This window comes from Rutidosis leptorrhynchoides, chromosome 4 (genome assembly GCF_046630445.1).
Source record: "Rutidosis leptorrhynchoides isolate AG116_Rl617_1_P2 chromosome 4, CSIRO_AGI_Rlap_v1, whole genome shotgun sequence".
NCBI lineage: Eukaryota > Viridiplantae > Streptophyta > Magnoliopsida > Asterales > Asteraceae > Rutidosis > Rutidosis leptorrhynchoides.
The window spans coordinates 81,295,644-81,313,697 of NC_092336.1; the positions used below are offsets into that span (position 1 = coordinate 81,295,644).

Genomic DNA, 18,054 nt, shown 5'->3' on the forward strand with positions numbered 1-18,054 from the left:
TGATATTATGATGTACGAATATCTCTTAATATGATATATATACATTAAATGTCGTTACAACGATAATCGTTACATATATGTCTCGTTTCAAAATCATTAAGTTAGTAGTCTTGTTTTTACATATGTAGTTCATTGTTAATATACTTAATGATATGTTTAATTATCATAATATAATGTTAACTATATATATAACCATATATATGTCATCATATAGTTTTTACAAGTTTTAACGTTCGTGAATCACCGGTCAACTTGGGTGGTCAATTGTCTATATGAAACCTATTTCAATTAATCAAGTCTTAACAAGTTTGATTGCTTAACATGTTGGAAACATTTAATCATGTAAATATCACTCTCAATTAATATATATAAACATGGAAAAGTTCGGGTCACTACAGTTTTGACCTCTATATGAGACATTTTTCAAAGACTGCATTCATTTTTAAAACAACCATAACCTTTATTTTATCGATAAAGGTTTAAAAAGCATTACATAGATTATCAAATAATGATAATCTAAAATATACCGTTTACACACGACTATTACATAATGGTTTACAATAAGAATATATTACATCAAAAATAAGTTTCTTGAATGCAGTTTTTACACAATATCATACAAGCATGGACTCCAAATCTTGTCCTTATTTTAGTATGCAACAGCGGAAGCTCTTAATAATCACCTGAGAATAAACATGCTTAAAACGTCAACAAAAATGTTGGTGAGTTATAGGTTTAACCTATATATTATTAAATCATAATAATAGGCCACAAGATTTCATTTTTATTACACATTTCATATCAGGCATTTCGCAACTGCATAGAGATAAAAATCATTCATATGTTGAACACCTGGTAACCGACGTTAACTTAATGCATAGAATATCCCCAAAACAGAACCTCTCGTCTGTATAATAATCTCGAAGTACTAAACCATCCATAACCTGAATGGGGGTTGTTAAGCCCAATAGATCTATCTTTAGGATTCGCGTCAATTAGGGGCCATTTCCCTAATTCTTAGGTTACCAGACTTGAAGGGCGATATTCGGTTTAATAATCCAACCATAGAATGTAGTTTTGCGTACTTGTGTCTATTTTGTAAAACATTTATAAAGCTGCATGTATTCTCATCCCAAAAAAAATATTAGATTGTAAAAGTGGGACTATAACTCAATTTCACAGATTTTTCTTTCGTTGGAAATAAGACTTGGCCACTGGTCGATTCACGAACCTATAACAAATATGTACATATATATCAAAGTATGATTTAAATATATTCACAACATTTTTTATTACGTTTTTATGATTTAAGTTTGTTAAGTTAGCAGTCCTCGTTAGTAACCTACAACTAGTTGTCTACAGTTAGATGTACTGAAATAAATTAATATATATTATCTCGAATTAATCCATGACCCAGTGTATACAAGTCTCAGGCTAGATCACAACTCAAAGTATATATATTATTTTGGAATCAACCTCAACCTTGTATAGCTAACTCAAACATTACTGTATATAGAGTGTCTATGGTTGTTCCGAAATATATATATATATATATATATAGATGAGTCGATATGATATGTCAAAACATTGTATACGTGTCTATGGTATTCCAAGATTACATAATATGTATAATACAATATAAATTAGTTAGGATATGTTTAGTCTAGATTTGTTACAAAATTTTCGTAGCTAAAACTAACAAATTTATCCAATTTTATTTTACCCGTCATTTCTTCGTTTCAAATCCGTTTTGAGTGATTCAAGTTGCTATGGTTTCATAATGAACTGAAATTTATGAAACTAAACAGAAAAAGTATAAGTTTATAGTCGGAAATACAGGTTACAAGTCATTTTTAAAGAGGTAGTCATTTCCGTCGAAAGAACGACATCTTGATGACCATTTTGAAAAGCATACTTCCACTTTGAGTTTAACCATGATTTTTGGATATAGTTTCATGTTCATAAGAAAAATCATTTTTCCAGAAGAACAACTTTTAAATCAAAGTTTATCATAGTCTTTAATTATCAAACCCAAAACAGCCCGCGGTGTTACTACAACGGCGTATGTCCAGTTTTACGGTGTTTTTCGTGTTTCCAGGTTTTAAATCATTAAGTTAGCATATCATATAGATATAGAACATGTGTTTAGTTGATTTTAAAAGTCAAGTTAGAAGGATTAACTTTATTTGCGAACAAGTTTAGAATTAACTAAACTATATTCTAATGATTACATTTTCAAATCTTCGAATAAGATAGTTTTATATATATGAATCGAATGATGTTATGAACATCATTACTACCTCAAGTTTAGTAGGTAAACCTACTGGAAGTGACAAAAATTGATCTAGCTTCAAAGGATTCTTGGATGGCTTGAAAGTTCTTGAAGTAGAATCATGACACGAAAACAAGTTCAAGTAAGATTATCACTCGAAATAAGATTGTTATAGTTATAGAAATTGAACCAAAGTTTGAATATGAGTATTATCTTGAATTAGAAAGATATCTTACTGTAAATAAGAAATATTTCTTGAGATTGGATGATCACTTGAAATGGATTAGAAAGCTTGGAAGTAGACTTGTAAACTTGAGAGTATTCTTGATTTTATGAAACTAGAACTTATAGAATTTATGAAGAACACTTAGAACTTGAAGATAGAACTTGAGAGAGATCAATTAGATGAAGAAAATTGAAGAATGAAAGTGTTTGTAGGTGTTTTTGATCGTTGGTATATGGATTAGATATAAAGGATGTGTAAGTTTGTTTTCATGTAAATAATTCATGAATAATATTTTTTGTAATTTTATGAGATATTTCATGCTAGTTGCCAAATGATGGTTCCCACATGTTTAATGACTCACATGGAATGCTAAGGAGCTGATCATTAAAGTGTATATACCAATAGAAGCTGTGTATTGTACGAGTACGAATACGGGTGCATACGAGTAGAATTGTTGATGAAAATGAATGAGGATGTAATTGTAAGCATTTTTGTTAAGTAGAAGTACTTTGATATGTGTCTTGAAGTCTTTCAAAAGTGTACAAATACATCTTAATACACTACATGTATATACATTTTAACTGAGTCGTTAAGTCATCATTAGTCGTTACATGTAAGTGTTGTTTTGAAACCTTTAAGTTAACGATCTCATTTAATGTTGTTAACCCATTGTTTATTATATCTAATGAGATGTTAAATTATTACATTATAATGATATTATGACGTATGAATTTATCTTAATATGATATATATATACATTAAAATGTCGTTACAACGATAATCGTTACATATATGTCTCATTTCGAAATCCTTAAGTTAGTAGTCTTGTTTTTACATATGTAGTTAATTGTTAACACACTTAATGATATACTTAATTATCATTTTATCATGTTAAACATAGTGTATCTATATCTTAATATGATTCATATGTATTTAGTAAGACGTTGTTATAACGATAATCGTTATATATATCGTTTCGAGTTTCTTAATTCAATAATCTCATTTTTATGTATATCACTCATTGTTAATACACTTAGTAAGATACTTACTTATCATAATATCATGTTAACTATATATATATATATATATATATATATATATATATATATATATATATATATATATATCCATATGTATGTCATCATATAGTTTTTATAAGTTTTAGCGTTCGTGAATCTCCGGTCAACTTGGGTGGTCAATTGTCTACATGAAACTCATTTCAATTAATCAAGTCTTAACAAGTTTGATTGCTTAACATGTTGGAAACATTTAATCATGCAAATATAGTTTTCATTTAATATATAATCATGGAAAAGTTCGGGTCACTACAAGCAAGGGAGCAAGAGGCACCTTGCGTCCTTGCTTCCTCCCAGGAGTAAGGGAGCAAGAGGCACATTGCGTCCTTACTCCTAGGTGGAAGCAAGGGAGCAAGAGGCACCTTGCGTCCTTGCTTCCACCTGTGAGGAAAGGAGCAAGGTGCCTTGCTCCTTGCTCCCAGGTGCAACTAAGGTCGCAAGGACGCAAGGCGCAAGGGAGCAAGAGGCACCTTGCTCCTTGCGAGGGCAAATTGGCAATTTTTTTTTGGGCTCTCATGCAAATAAGGTAAAAAAATGGGTATTTTAGTGATAATCCCTTTTATTTATTACTATTATTTCAATCATGTGATTTAATTAATTTAATTTAATTTATTAATTATTATTTAATTATTTATACATTAATTAATTAATTAAAATAAGGTTTATCACCAAAAAGCCCATTTTTTCCGACTTTCTTGACTCACACCCCTAAAAAAATAGTTGACAATATGCCGGCGCAAGGCGCAAATGCCCTTGCGACCTTGCGTTCTTGCGACCATGCGACCTTGCGGCCTTTGAAGTTCATCAAAGTCAGGGATCAAAGCATCAATATTTATGTTAGAAAATCTTTCACAATGGCTCAAGACCAGGTTAGTTCGTTTCTACTTACAGAATGGTTCGATTTTAGTGTAAATCGATATCTACTTTTTTCTTGCACACCAACTATTCGATCAAATGTCTCAAAGAAAACTGTGTGTGTTTAATGATGTAATTGTCTTTGTTTTATGTGTCTATCTACTTGTGTATATGTTTGTGAGATTGTTGTGGTTTATATAGGCTGTGATTGCGTTTTTTCTTTCAGGGGAAACAACTCGACTTTTTGGGCGCAAGGCATATCTTGCGTCTTGCGTCTATCCGTTGAATCGGGCGCAAGGTGTATCTTGCGCCTTGCGTCTCGGTTAATGAGTGCACATCAAGGTGCATCTTGCTCCTTGCGTCCTGTTTACTGAGTGCACACGCAAGGTGTATCTTGCGCCTTGCGTCTCTGCTACTAAGTGCACACGCAAGGTGATTTTGCGCCTTGCGTCTCGTTTACTGAGTGCACACGCAAGACATGTTGTTAATAAATTCAAAAGTACCCCCACAACATATATGAACAACAAATGATTCACCATTACTACTACTCGTTATTACAAAAAAAAAAAGTAAATAAAATGGTAAAAAGAGTACCTTAACGATGCTGTAATCACATAACACATTTGGAAATGAATTGAAATGAAAATATTAATCAGGAGTTCCAGCCTCAATCAATATATAAAGAAAAAAATCTTATCCATAAAAATACAGAAAATATAAGAAAATCTTATCCTAAAATCAAGAAAATCCTATCCTGATAACACGCAAAGAGCAAATACGCAAATGTTAATCTTGCGTCTTGCTTCCTTCGCAAGTCGCAAAGACGCAAGGTCGCAAGGTCGCAAGGGCATTTGCGCCTTGCGCGTGCATATTGTCAACATTTTTTTAGGACTGTGAGTCAAGAAAGTCGGAAAAATGGGTTTTTTAGTGATAAACCTTTAAAATAATTCCTAAACTGATTTAAGAGACAACGAGCCCAATTCTCAACTCTCACCTATGTCATCTTCCTCCTGTACATATACCACAAACCCTACACAGCCGCAGATCAACAAATCTTAATTTTTCCCACCAAAACCTCTCTCAATCTCCAAATACTCTTTGATCTATACCAACCATGGTGTCCGGAAAGAAAACGGTAACTTAAACTCACATTATTTCTTTGCTAATATTTATCGATTGTAGTCTCTAAATTTACGATATCTAATTTTGTATTTGTGAAATTACAGAAGAAGACACATGAAAGCATCAACAACAGGCTTGCCCTTGTGATGAAGAGTGGAAAATATACTCTTGGTTACAAAACTGTACTTGAATCTCTCAGGAGCTCCAAAGGTAATTTTTTAATTTAATTACGTTTTTGCATTATTATTATTATTATTATTATACATTTATTTTTATATTTGTTTTAATTTAATGCTATTAATTAATTGTAGGTATGTTGATTATCATTTCTAACAATTGTCCGCCATTGAGGAAGTCTGAGATCGAGTATTATGCAATGCTTGCCAAGGTTGGGGTTCATCATTACAATGGAAGTAAGTTCAACTTCAATACTTGTTAACTGTAAAATGATAATATCTCCAGTTTGTGACTACTTGAATTTGATTAGTAAAGAGAATGTATGTATATGTTTTTAAGTAACCAATAAGCGTTCAATCTGTTTACTTAGCGTACTGGAATGGATCTTACTTTGGAGTGAAATGAGAGTTACAAAATAATTGTTGCCGGTTAAAAAAGGCACTAATAAAAAGTTTTTGGCATTTATAAATAAAAAGTAAGGTATAGATGAAATTAGGTTGTGGTGTGTTTGGTTCGAAAGTAGGAATCACTATGGTTATGGGTCATGATTGTGAGTTAGAATCGATATCTAAACAGGGTTGAGAGAATGCCTGAGTGGGTTTGATTCCCATTTATATAAAGTAGATACACTAACCAAACACTCCGGTGAGGGACCAAATCCGTAATCTCATTCTAGTCTTCGCAATTAAACACCTTCTAAATATATAATGGAATTATGGAACTCTTAATATATGTACTATATACTACTATTTGAGATGAGAATCGGCTTTTGCTTACGCTTATGATATTCATTATATATGCTGATTCGAGTCTTTTAATGTTTTTATATTGATCATTTATACAAATCTTGCTCACATTTTTATTTATCTCCTTATCTTTTCTTTTTCAGACAATGTGGATCTAGGAACTGCTTGTGGAAAATATTTTAGAGTATCATGCTTAAGTATCGTTGATGCAGGTAACCATAAATTAAGTTATTTTCTTCGTAAAGGTTGTGATCTAAACCATTTTTATTTTTGATAAAATGAACTATTTTGTTGTGTTGTTGTGATAGGTGACTCTGATATCATCAAGTCTCTCCCTGGAGACATCTAAAAGAACCAAAAGAATGTGTTATTTTTCTGATATATTCGATTTGTTCCAATTTGGCGTTCATTCCATAAAATTTATATTCATTTTTGTTGTTACCAGTTTAATGGATTTGTTGAGACATGTATGTATTCAATCTGATATTATAGAGCTGTTGAAGAATATAGTTTATCAGGTGTTCTTTGTTTGCTGAATGCTGGTTCATATGCTCCTGAAAATATGAAAATGTATTTTTGCCATCTATCAATGGCTCTAATCTAATCATTTAGCTTCATAAAACCTTGCAAAACATAAAAAAAAATGGAAATTTTTTATCGAGACAGAGTATTAACCATCACATTCAACTATTCAAGTGAAATACTTAAAAAGTATAAAAAAAATAATAATAATAACTGTGCATAGGTGTTTGGTATCACTTCTTATATATAAAAGACTTGTCTAAAATAACTTAAAACATTTGTATTCAAACAACAATTACAATTACAAGGTTTATTATCTTGATGATAATGGTATCAACAAGATTGGGTAACAGTATACAGTTTTCTCAAAATAGTTAATTAAATTATATAAAAGATTGTCAATTTAAGTTGTAGTACTATAATTTTAAATATTTAAAATACCTTGTAAGTAAAAAATAGATAAATTTTAGTATTATCCATCAACAGGATTGGGTAACTGTACAGTTTTCTCAAAATAATTAATTAAATTATATAAAAGATTGCCAATTTAAGTAGTAGTACTCCAATTTTAAATATTTAAAATACCTTGTAAGTAAAAAATAGATAATTTTCGTATTATCCTTTTATATGTACTAAAAAACTGCTTAAAACCGTTTTAAAATAATTTATATATGGATGGATATTATAGTTATTAAGGAGTTGTAGCAGTGATAGGTTATATTATTACTAAGAAAACATTATAATTTTCTAAAAGCATCTTATATAATATTTTCGAACTTGAAAATAAGATGTTGGCTACACCGATCTAAAATTTCATAGAGTAGATTAGTTGAATTGATTCATCTTTATAACGATTTTTCATTCGAAGAGTTCATCTTTTAAAGGATCGAAATAGACAACTTGGATTTGGAATTAAAGATAAAGTAACTGGATACGAAAACATTGATTTCGTTACAGCCGTTAGAGATAAAAGGGAAATTAAGTTTGATTTTTCCAAGTTAAGTAATATTATTTAGTTAATTAATTTATTCTATAAAATAAATATTCAGATTCATCTCATTTTCACGATTGAAATTAATAATAAAAATTTGAAAATGTGTGAATCACGAAAAAAAAAAGCCGGCTAAAAAGCTACGGACATATTTATAAACACCCATTAATTTTATTTAATTAATAATATTTAGAATTAGTGAGGTATTGACATGTGGATTTTACACATGACATAATTTACTATAATTAAGCTACTAATGACATATAAACTATTTCAAACTCTCTTTTATATAGATATAGAAAATTAAGCGTGTATGAGAGCCCATTTTTATCTTCGTCCAAAGCCTTATTAAACTGTTGAGACGGCCTGGTAACGTTTGTACATCGTAACGCTTTGTACATCACGACGATAGTTGAGGGGTGAAAAACATGCAATATAAAGATCAATTAGTGACAACTTTATAAGAAACCTAAAGAAGGTGAAAGTGCAACACATCGTAACAAAAATTTGTAAACACAGTTACGATAATATAGTTGAATTACACTTGCATTATAGAATCTAACAGACCTACAAGCGCTAATCGAATACAGGATAGTAACATATGATATGGTAACTTAACAGTGTGTAAACAGTGTAATCCTCGAAGCTAAAAATTGTATAGACACAGCCAGTAAGTGAGCCAGTAACTTACTGGTACTTATGGGAAACCATTTTTTATTTCTCTTCAAACTCAACATCTATTATCTCTGGATTAGACTTTGAAGAGGAAGAAGGGCGGCCCCCACCTTTCGTAAAGAAATCTCCTTTTGGCTGCCAGACAATGTTTCCACAGCCAGCACAACGCACCATCTGGTTCTTGTTGCCGATAAACTGCCTCTTACAAGCAGGACAAGACCCCTGCGCAAGTCAATTTATTAGATTATGGGAAAAAGATATTTAGTATACGTGCAGCCAACTTTATGGATTTATATGCACCATTAATAATGCAAATGCTATATTATCCAAGTATATGTTTATATATTTGGTTGACAAGATGACAGTTTATCATTGTTGTTAACGACAAATTGTGAATGCAACTTTGCCACCAAAAACAGAAACGCAAAGTGGCGGACTTGGTTAGTTTTCAGCGCAAGAACACCATATAGTTACAGAGAGTAAGAGAAGATTGTTGTTGAAAGTACAAGTTTAATTTCATATAAAAAATAAATTAAGTTGACGTGAAAAACTAGAAGGGGAATTACCATCTTAACGACAAATCAAGTTCCCAGATTTTGCACACCGAGTAACATACATGCTTTTATCTACATTTCAGTTATTCAGGTCAATGAAGTGACAAAGGTCACCCTAATTTCAGAGGTCATCCCGGGTAGCCCAGTGGTTGGGGCCCTGACATCCTTGCAAAGGGTCTCAGGTTCGAATCTTGGGGTGACCAGAGAAGGGTTGGAAACAGCCAGGGAGTTTTCCTAATGGGCTGCGTAAAGTAGAGTATGGGGTCGGATTACTCGCCCTTCCCGGGTAACCCGAACAGTGAAAACCTTACAACGTTTGTGGCTCTATTAATCGATTCAACAGAAAGCGTCGCTTTATTGGCGACTTGACTGCCACTTAGAGCCTAAATTGAACTTCAGGCGGGTTTAAAACCCATGGAAATTTGATTCTTTTAACCTACTTATTGGCAGGGGGTCCATTCGAAAGCAATCTCTGTATCCATAGAACATTAAGAGGGAGGATTTTCTCTACTCGACTCATGGGGTGTTTCACTGTGGGTGAAGAAATGACTTCTCTTTATTCTGGGATAGGGGAAGGATTGTCTACATCTTACCTCCCCCATACCCCACTTTTGTGGATTGGGTTTTGTTGTTGTATAAGCAGTAACAAAGTGTAACCAGAAATAAATAAATAAATAAATTGAGAATAACCTTAATGACCAGGTTATTGGCAATAGCACCGATAAGTAGAGGACCAGCAATTGGCAACACCCATGTTGCAAATATTAGGATCCTGAACAGCCATCCAGAAAGCGCAAACCAGAGGAAGAAGATAGTCTTCATAAAACAAGAAACATATTATTAGTTCAGCTTACAATAAAACCACATGAAGTTAATATGCAGGGTAATATCTACTTATCACTCCTAAATACATCGTAGGCAGATTACAGCATACATTAACCATTTATTTGGAATGAAAGAAAGCACAAACTACACAGGATTTCAACATCACCATATCGCTTTCATGTCCCATTTAAAAACTACAGCACATATCTTTCAAGTTTATGCAAATAGCAATGAACATATACTTTCTGACCACTCTATCATTCCATGACACCAAGAGTCATCAACAAACTACGTATCATTTATAGAGTAAGAGTGTATGATGTGCAAGTAACTCTGTTCCACAGGGAAGATATACAGAGCTGTAAAGTCTAGCTAGAGCTGGCAATATCCGCCCAAAACTCCTGAACAGGTAATTCGGGGTGATTATCAAAGCCTATATCAGTGAATTCCTACCAATTTGCATCTCTCGAAGCTAGGTGGATTTTCTTTTTTCTTTCAGACAACGCCTCAGCATTGCCCAATGAGCGGGTGAGAAATTGCAAAAGTTCAATTTTTATCATCAGTGCCACCAGCTTCTGCATGAACAAATAAGAACCGAACAAACTCTATTACTGTCACAAATTACAGCCATAGTACCATCTCCAATACATATGTCGTTCAAAAGCCCATCAACTTATCTGTCACTGCGACAATCAAAGGGAACTCGCACAAAACCTATATCCCGAAGTTCACACACAGACGGAGCTTAAGATGGACAATAAAGATCCAGGTATTCAAATAACACCATTAAACCTCATTCAATTTTCTTTCAAATTGCTGCACCACATTTTCTTACTTTCCAAATAGTATTATAAGACTGGCACTTAAATTTCAGACACTAAACTTAACAATTAGTACCCTGCAAATTTTTTCCAGTCAATTTAATCTAAACATGGACTTCAACATACAATGATTTATCATAGAAAACCATATCATCAATAATCCAATTCCATACTTCTGTCCATGGCTCCATCTGTTTAGCAATATACATACCATGCACTTTGACAGTTTAACTTAAAATCATACAGTATTATCACATTATATAGCAACTTAATCTAGCATTGCATAAACAAAAACATTAGTAACTTACCCCAAAGCTTCTTCCTAATGGAGTATCTAAGGAGTCACCAATTTGCTTCCTGTACTGAAACATAAATATTGGATTTATTAGCATCATCAAATTTAAACATCATAAAAAAACGAAACAACTTCAAGTATAAGAAATTAAACAAACCCTAGGCCAATTGCGACTGAAATCAAGACTAAACGTCCGCCAGCGTTGCGTAATCAGATAATCACGGTCGAGTTCTCTAGCACGGTCAGACGCCGACTGTGCAGCGGATGAAAACCGTTGACGAACAGAATACTGACGGTCAATTCGTTCAGCTGCTTTTTTAGTTTCATAAAGTATCTGTTCAAAACTGTTATTAGCGTTACGCCAAGCATCTTTCAAAGCTTCACCTGACGCCATACGTTTAGCGAATCCATCAAAATCGCTACGTTGAAAAGCTTGAACTCGAAATGAATTAGGTGAATTGATGAATAGTTTGTTGGTGGAAGGATGAAATTGTGGGGATTTTGATGAGAGGAGTGGGTGCCACGGAAGGTTTGTTGTCATGGTGGAGTTGAATTTAGGGTTTTGCAGAAACGGTAATCGGCGGTTGGGTTGGGTTGGGTTGGATTTGGTGGTGACGATGGTGAGATGGTTCTTGTGGCTAATAACAATTGATTGGGGAAAAGGAGTATCTGTTTTCTGAACGACGTATTTCTACACCTATGGCTCGTCTCTATGGTAATTCTATTAAAAAAAAAAAAAAAAAGGTTATTTTCTTATGAAATTTTTTTTTTAAGAGCACTCGGTATCTATAGCAAAATCGACCGTCCCCAAAAATCGACGCCGGGATCGACGGTCGGTCGACACCGGCACGGCGTCGATCCCGCCGTCGATTTCCAACCACCAAAACTCGACGGTGGAAAAAATGAGCCGTTGGAGTTTTTTTTTTAAATTTCTAGCCGTTTGCAACGGCTATTTCCTTTTTTTCATTTTTTGTTTTTGTTTTTTATTTCTTTCTTTTTCTATATATATACACCTTCACTACAAACTTTAAACATCAATTCACAAATCATCTTCACAACATTTCTTTCACAAACATGAATTTCAATTCTTCCGACCCAAATTCACCCAACTACGTTTACGACGAATCAAACCCGATGGGTCTCAATTTTAATTGGCACGAATTTAACGTAGCTCATCCCGAACTCGTCGACACACAAATCCGAATACCACAAACTCAAATGTCACCCGAAGATTATGCTAGTTGGATGGAATGGCAAAAGGAAAAAAGTTTGCAACGATCACAACAATCATTCACTCGATCTTTTGAAGACGAGGTTCCAACACCCACTTCCGAAAGGGCACGAGCAAAGGCAAAGGGCAAAGGAAAGGCTAAAGAAATTGAAAAAAGGCCAAGAAACACACCCGTAAACATCACTCAAAACACTTGGAACGAATGGGATGAGTTACGTTTGGCGGAAAGTTGGCTTTTGGTTTCCGAAGATTCGTTTGAAGGAAACGCACGCACGGGTATATATATTATTTATACATATACGCGGTTTATAAATATATTATTTATACATATACGCGTTTATATATATATTTTTATACATATATATTATTTATACATATCTATTATTTACACATATGTATTATTTATGCATATATATTATTTATGTTTATATATTATTTATGTTTATATTCGTTGTAGGGCAAAGTTTTTGGCAAATGGTGTGGCATGAGTATCACACACGGAAACCGCCATTCGACCGAACAAAGGACGCTTTGTCTTCCAAATGGACAAAGTTAAATGAGGAATGCAATAAATATAATGGTGTGTTATAATCGTTTGAAGAATGATCGAAGGAGTGGCGAGAATGATCTTGATTTTCGTGATCGGTGTGACACACAATATAGACTTGAAGAGCACAAAAAGTTCACTAGTCATCGGACTTGGAATTTTTTGAAAACCAAGCCAAAATGGCTACATCCGGATCCGGTGGTAATTGGTACTCGAAACAAGAAATTTACACCGATGGTTGAAGAAGGGGTTGGAAATAGTTCGGTTAACTTGGATGAAGATGTTGAGGCCCCAAACAAAGAAATGTATGGTCGTGATCCAATACCCCGTCCACCGGATAAACCGAGAAAGTCAAGGAAAAAGTCAAGTGATTCTACACCATCGGGATCTTTACGTGAGTCGTTGCATTTGTCGATCAAGGAAAATCATGATGAGGTCGCGGACCGGAAAAAAAAGTATTATGAATCAAAGCAAGTTGAAGTGGAAATGAGGATGCTAGCAATTGATATGACCGAGGAAGACAAGAAGATCATCGAGAAGCAGAAGGCGTTGATCAGACGCAACGCGTTGAAGAGGTTCGAGGAGGTCCAAGAGTTGTCTACGGACACGGACGAGGAGTAGTTTGTTCGTATGTGTGTTTATTTGAATAAGCGTACTCGTAGTGTTTTTTTAATTTTTATTTTAGGAATGTACGTTTTTTTATTAATGAATTATGTTTGTTTGATGTTTATTATTATTTGAGTATTTTTAAAAATTAAATACAATATTTAAAAATCAATTAAAAAATTAAATAAAAAAATGGACACTGAAATTGACACTGTGGACACCTCCACCTTACACACTGTCAGTCAATTTCAGTGTGAAAAATGGACACTGAAATTGACACTGAAAAATCAACACGGACACCTCGTGCTCTAAGGATCACTCACGGACTTAATCACCTACGCTCATCTTCTGCAGTGACATAACTCGTCCCCAAATACTGCACAAGAAGAAATTCGGCTAAATCCTAGAACATGAACGGTAAAATCTCCTCTTCACTGTCCTCGCAACGCAATGTTCAAAAGACACCTTTAAGTGGAATTTAAGAGTAAAAGGACAATCTTGTGCATTAACAAATCACGGTTGTGAACTCTATATGATGTGAACTTACAGCAAATAATATTTACGTAAATGTGTATATAAAATATAATAATTTAGTAGGTATACTAAAAATAATTTAAACAATGTAATAGAAGAAAAATCGATACTTAAAGCATTAATAATTATGGTTCTCGGTTCTCGTAGATTTTCATTTCATTAATAATATATCATTAAAATCCATTGATTTACTGTTTACGCTATTATGATATTGGGTAAAGGGTATTTTTGTCTTTTACACTTAGCATTGGGTAATATCAGTCACTTTATAGCACCCCTTAGGGTTATTTTGATCTTTTTTCACACATTAGATATTTTTACTCCCACCCACCTTCACCCTCTCCGTATTATCACCGGTGCATTCTTTCTGGAACCCTCGGGCGATTGATTATGTTCCTTCAACCACCATCGCCACCACCCAATTAGGGTTTCTCTCTTCTACCCCTGGTTGCAACTGTCGCCACCTTTAGCGTACCTTCAACCACCATCGCCACACTATCGTTGTAAACTCTCATTTATTTTCTAGGGTTTAAATTGTTGATTTTAGGGGTTTTCCCCTTATTCGTTGGTATCCAATTTACAAGTTCTTCATTTTCATCATTCATGCAACACGATTGGTTGCGCTACACGTGAAGTTTTTCTTTTTTTCTTTTTCATATATAGATTTTTTATATAGATACTTTTAGTTGCTCTTATATATATATATATATATATATATATATATATATATATATATATATATATATATATATATAGTGGTAGGATCAAGAGGGAAGTAACCAATCGGGGGGAAGCAAAAACTTTTTTTTCCGATTTTTGAAAAAACTTTGTTCACGAATGTGACGACCCGGAAATTTCCGACCAAATTTAAACTTAATTTATTATGATTTCGACATGATAAGCAAAGTCTATTTAATTGTATCTCAAAAAAAAAAAAAAAAAACTTTGAACTGTTTCATATATTCAATTGACCTTCGACTGTTCTCGACGATTCACGAACAACTAATTATATATATATATATATATATATATATATATAAATATATAATTTGAAATATTATCTGAAATAATATATGATTTAATTGTTGGAAATAAATATGTAAAATGATATGCGATGTAATGAAAACTATTATTATAAATATATGTATATTATAACTTGAAATACATTAATAAAATGATAAGCGTACAAATTTATTTTTATATTACAAAATTATTGATTTTAAAGATATATTCAGTTACGTAATAAAATTTATTGTACAACATACACTTTATATGATATAGATATAAATAAACGTGCTGAGCTGCTTTGATGTTAATCATGTGTATACACGCATGTACTGATAATCAAGGGTTACTGAAAAATTCCTCACTTTTACTCTAACTACTACTGAATCCATCTCATCTATTTAGGTTGCTTCAACAACTTGGGCTATAAGCTAAACCAATAAACTATTAGTCAAGATGTAAGCATGTACTACCGAATTACATATGGGCTTAACATTCACAAGTCTAGTATCAACAGTGGATCCAATTGCATATGTGCTTAACATGTCGGTAGGATAATAACAAATGTATATCACGAGAATTTAAATTATATAACTGTTCTAACTTTTGAGTGAATCCACTATCTATATTATATACATTCTTTTACACATGCATAGATATACACAGATACATATCTCGTTTATTACTTTTTCTTTCTTTCTTCTTCTCCACACCAAGAACTATTTTCTCCAAATCATAATCATCGTTGCCACCATAACAATCAATACAACCCGTTTAAAGCATCACCACCACTTCATCATCTCCACTTTCGAATCACCTCAAACATCCTTGCTCGTTCATTTTATGTTTCTATTTAAACCACTAAACACCATGAACACTCTTGTTATCCATTATTCAAAAGTCACCCTTCATCACCACCACGAGAATCACTACCACCGAAGACCACCACCTTGCACGTTATCTCTCTTTCTTCCTCTCCCTACACATGATAACCATCACCCAACAACCTTCGAGCTAATGTTATATGGTTGTTTTTTATCCGTCTCTACTTGTTTTTGTTTCAGTCTGTCGCCATAAAACCACAACCACGACTACTATGTACAACAACCATCCTCATATAATCACGACTATTGTACTACTGTATATATAACTATGTTTAATCGACAAAACCCGTCACCTTTTAAACACCTATGATTCCTCACCACATATCCATTTAATCGCCGCTGCAAACCACCATAACCCATCAAACACCACCTTAGATTACCTTAATATTTCACTGCTATTTTACTTTCCGTTTATAGCCTATTATTACCATAAATCACCATTAAACCGCCGCTAATTGCTCGTCTGTTCTTTCTAATTTTTTTTTTCCTTCTGATCAAAAACATACAACCATCACCAAAGTATCAGCTATAACCTGTTCTTTCTGCTATTGCTGTTACGTTTCTATTTTAACATGCTACAACCTTTCAATACGAACCACACAACTTCGAATTTTAATATAGGAGTAAAACAAAAAGTGGTTAAAGTGATTGAACAACCGACAGATTGAAGTGGAGGTGTCGGCAAGAGATGATGATTGGAATCCTAAAAGCCATTTAAATATTACGGTAGTATTACTGTGATTATTATTTTTTTATTCGATCAGCAATAATAAAGGAACCAAAACCCTGGACTCTTGATTCTGGATTGGACCGAAACTGTTTTATTTTTTCTGTTGTTGGGCCGTTATTAGTTATTTGGGTTGTTACCATACTTGGGCTTGTGTTTCAATTCTGGCCCGAGGAATTTAATGAATATTACTATAGAATAAATTGATGAATTTATAATGATGATTAGGATAGGATTAGTGATGATTAAGATGATGGTGGTTACGTGAGATGATACATAATGTTTGAAGTTGATGATTATGATCACGTTAATGAATGGTTAAGGATGATGAGGTTGACATGATTTTATGATATAAATGGCGTATGATTATAATGTTAATTGGGATTAGGATAGATAATGATCATGATGTATGGTATACGACGTATAAGAATAATGAGGTTGGTTATTCGGAAGATTACATGAAGAAGAAGCAAGAAGGAAAATAGAAATGGATTATATAGATTTTATTAGGAAATAAAACAGAAAAGCGTGATAGAGCAAGAGGTTAAGGATGTTATTGGGTTAGCGGGACGTCGCGGGTTCAAACCCGGACTTGGGCATTTTTTTTAAGGACTACTTCTTGAGGTTCGTGAATCCGAGGCCAACCCTGCATTGTTCAGTTCCGTCGTATGCATATTTTTACTACAAAATATCGTATCATGAGTTTCTTTACTCCCTTTTTAAATGTTTTTGCAATATATATTTTTGGGACTGAGAATACATGCGCTACTTTTATAAATGTTTGACGAAATAGACACAAGTACTTAAAAAAATATATTCTACGATTGAGTTACGAGTACACCGGATATCACCCCTTTATAGTCTGGTAATCTAAGAATTAGGGAACCGAGCCCCTAATTGACGCAAATCCTAAAGATAGATCTATGGGCACTCACAAGCCCCAGTCAGAGAATTTGAACTGCTTTAGTACTTCGAAATAGGTATACAACCGCCAGCTTTAAAAGATATGATCTGTTTGTGAGGTGTACACAACCATTATATTTAAAAGAGTGGCCTGTTTGTATACTTTTGCATGACCGTGCGAAATGCCGGTATGCGGGGGATATTCTATATGCATCTTATTAAGGTCGATTACCAGGTGTTTATATATCGTATGAATGATTTTCCAGCAGTGAGCAGACCTGCACAGATTGTTTTTGAAATATGAGTATCTTGTGGTCTATTATATTATTGGAAATGATTGTTTTTGATAAACTAATGAACTCACCAAACTTTTGGTTGACGCTTTAAAGCATGTTTATTCTCAGGTATGAAAGAAATCTTCCGCTGTGCATTTTCTCATTTTAGAGATATTATTTGGAGT

The 18,054-nt window shown here is 33.3% G+C and overlaps 2 protein-coding genes across 2 annotated transcripts; one reads left to right on the forward strand and one right to left on the reverse strand.

Annotated features, from left to right (window-relative positions):
- The first annotated feature begins 5,425 nt into the window (after window positions 1-5,425).
- LOC139843624 (large ribosomal subunit protein eL30) lies at window positions 5,426-7,005 on the forward strand. The gene is made up of 5 exons (XM_071833737.1): window positions 5,426-5,564; window positions 5,656-5,761; window positions 5,863-5,964; window positions 6,618-6,686; window positions 6,783-7,005. Exons 1-5 carry the CDS (start codon window positions 5,544-5,546, stop codon window positions 6,821-6,823), a joined length of 339 nt encoding a protein of 112 aa, XP_071689838.1. The 5' UTR covers window positions 5,426-5,543; the 3' UTR covers window positions 6,824-7,005.
- A 1,479-nt stretch (window positions 7,006-8,484) lies between these two features.
- LOC139839838 (uncharacterized) lies at window positions 8,485-11,848 on the reverse strand. Its single transcript, XM_071830008.1, has 4 exons — window positions 11,315-11,848; window positions 11,171-11,224; window positions 9,907-10,032; window positions 8,485-8,884 (listed from the first exon to the last, which is right to left on the reverse strand). The coding sequence occupies exons 1-4, from the start codon at window positions 11,696-11,698 to the stop codon at window positions 8,702-8,704; spliced, it is 747 nt and encodes a 248-aa protein (XP_071686109.1). The 5' UTR covers window positions 11,699-11,848; the 3' UTR covers window positions 8,485-8,701.
- Window positions 11,849-18,054: the final 6,206 nt, after the last annotated feature.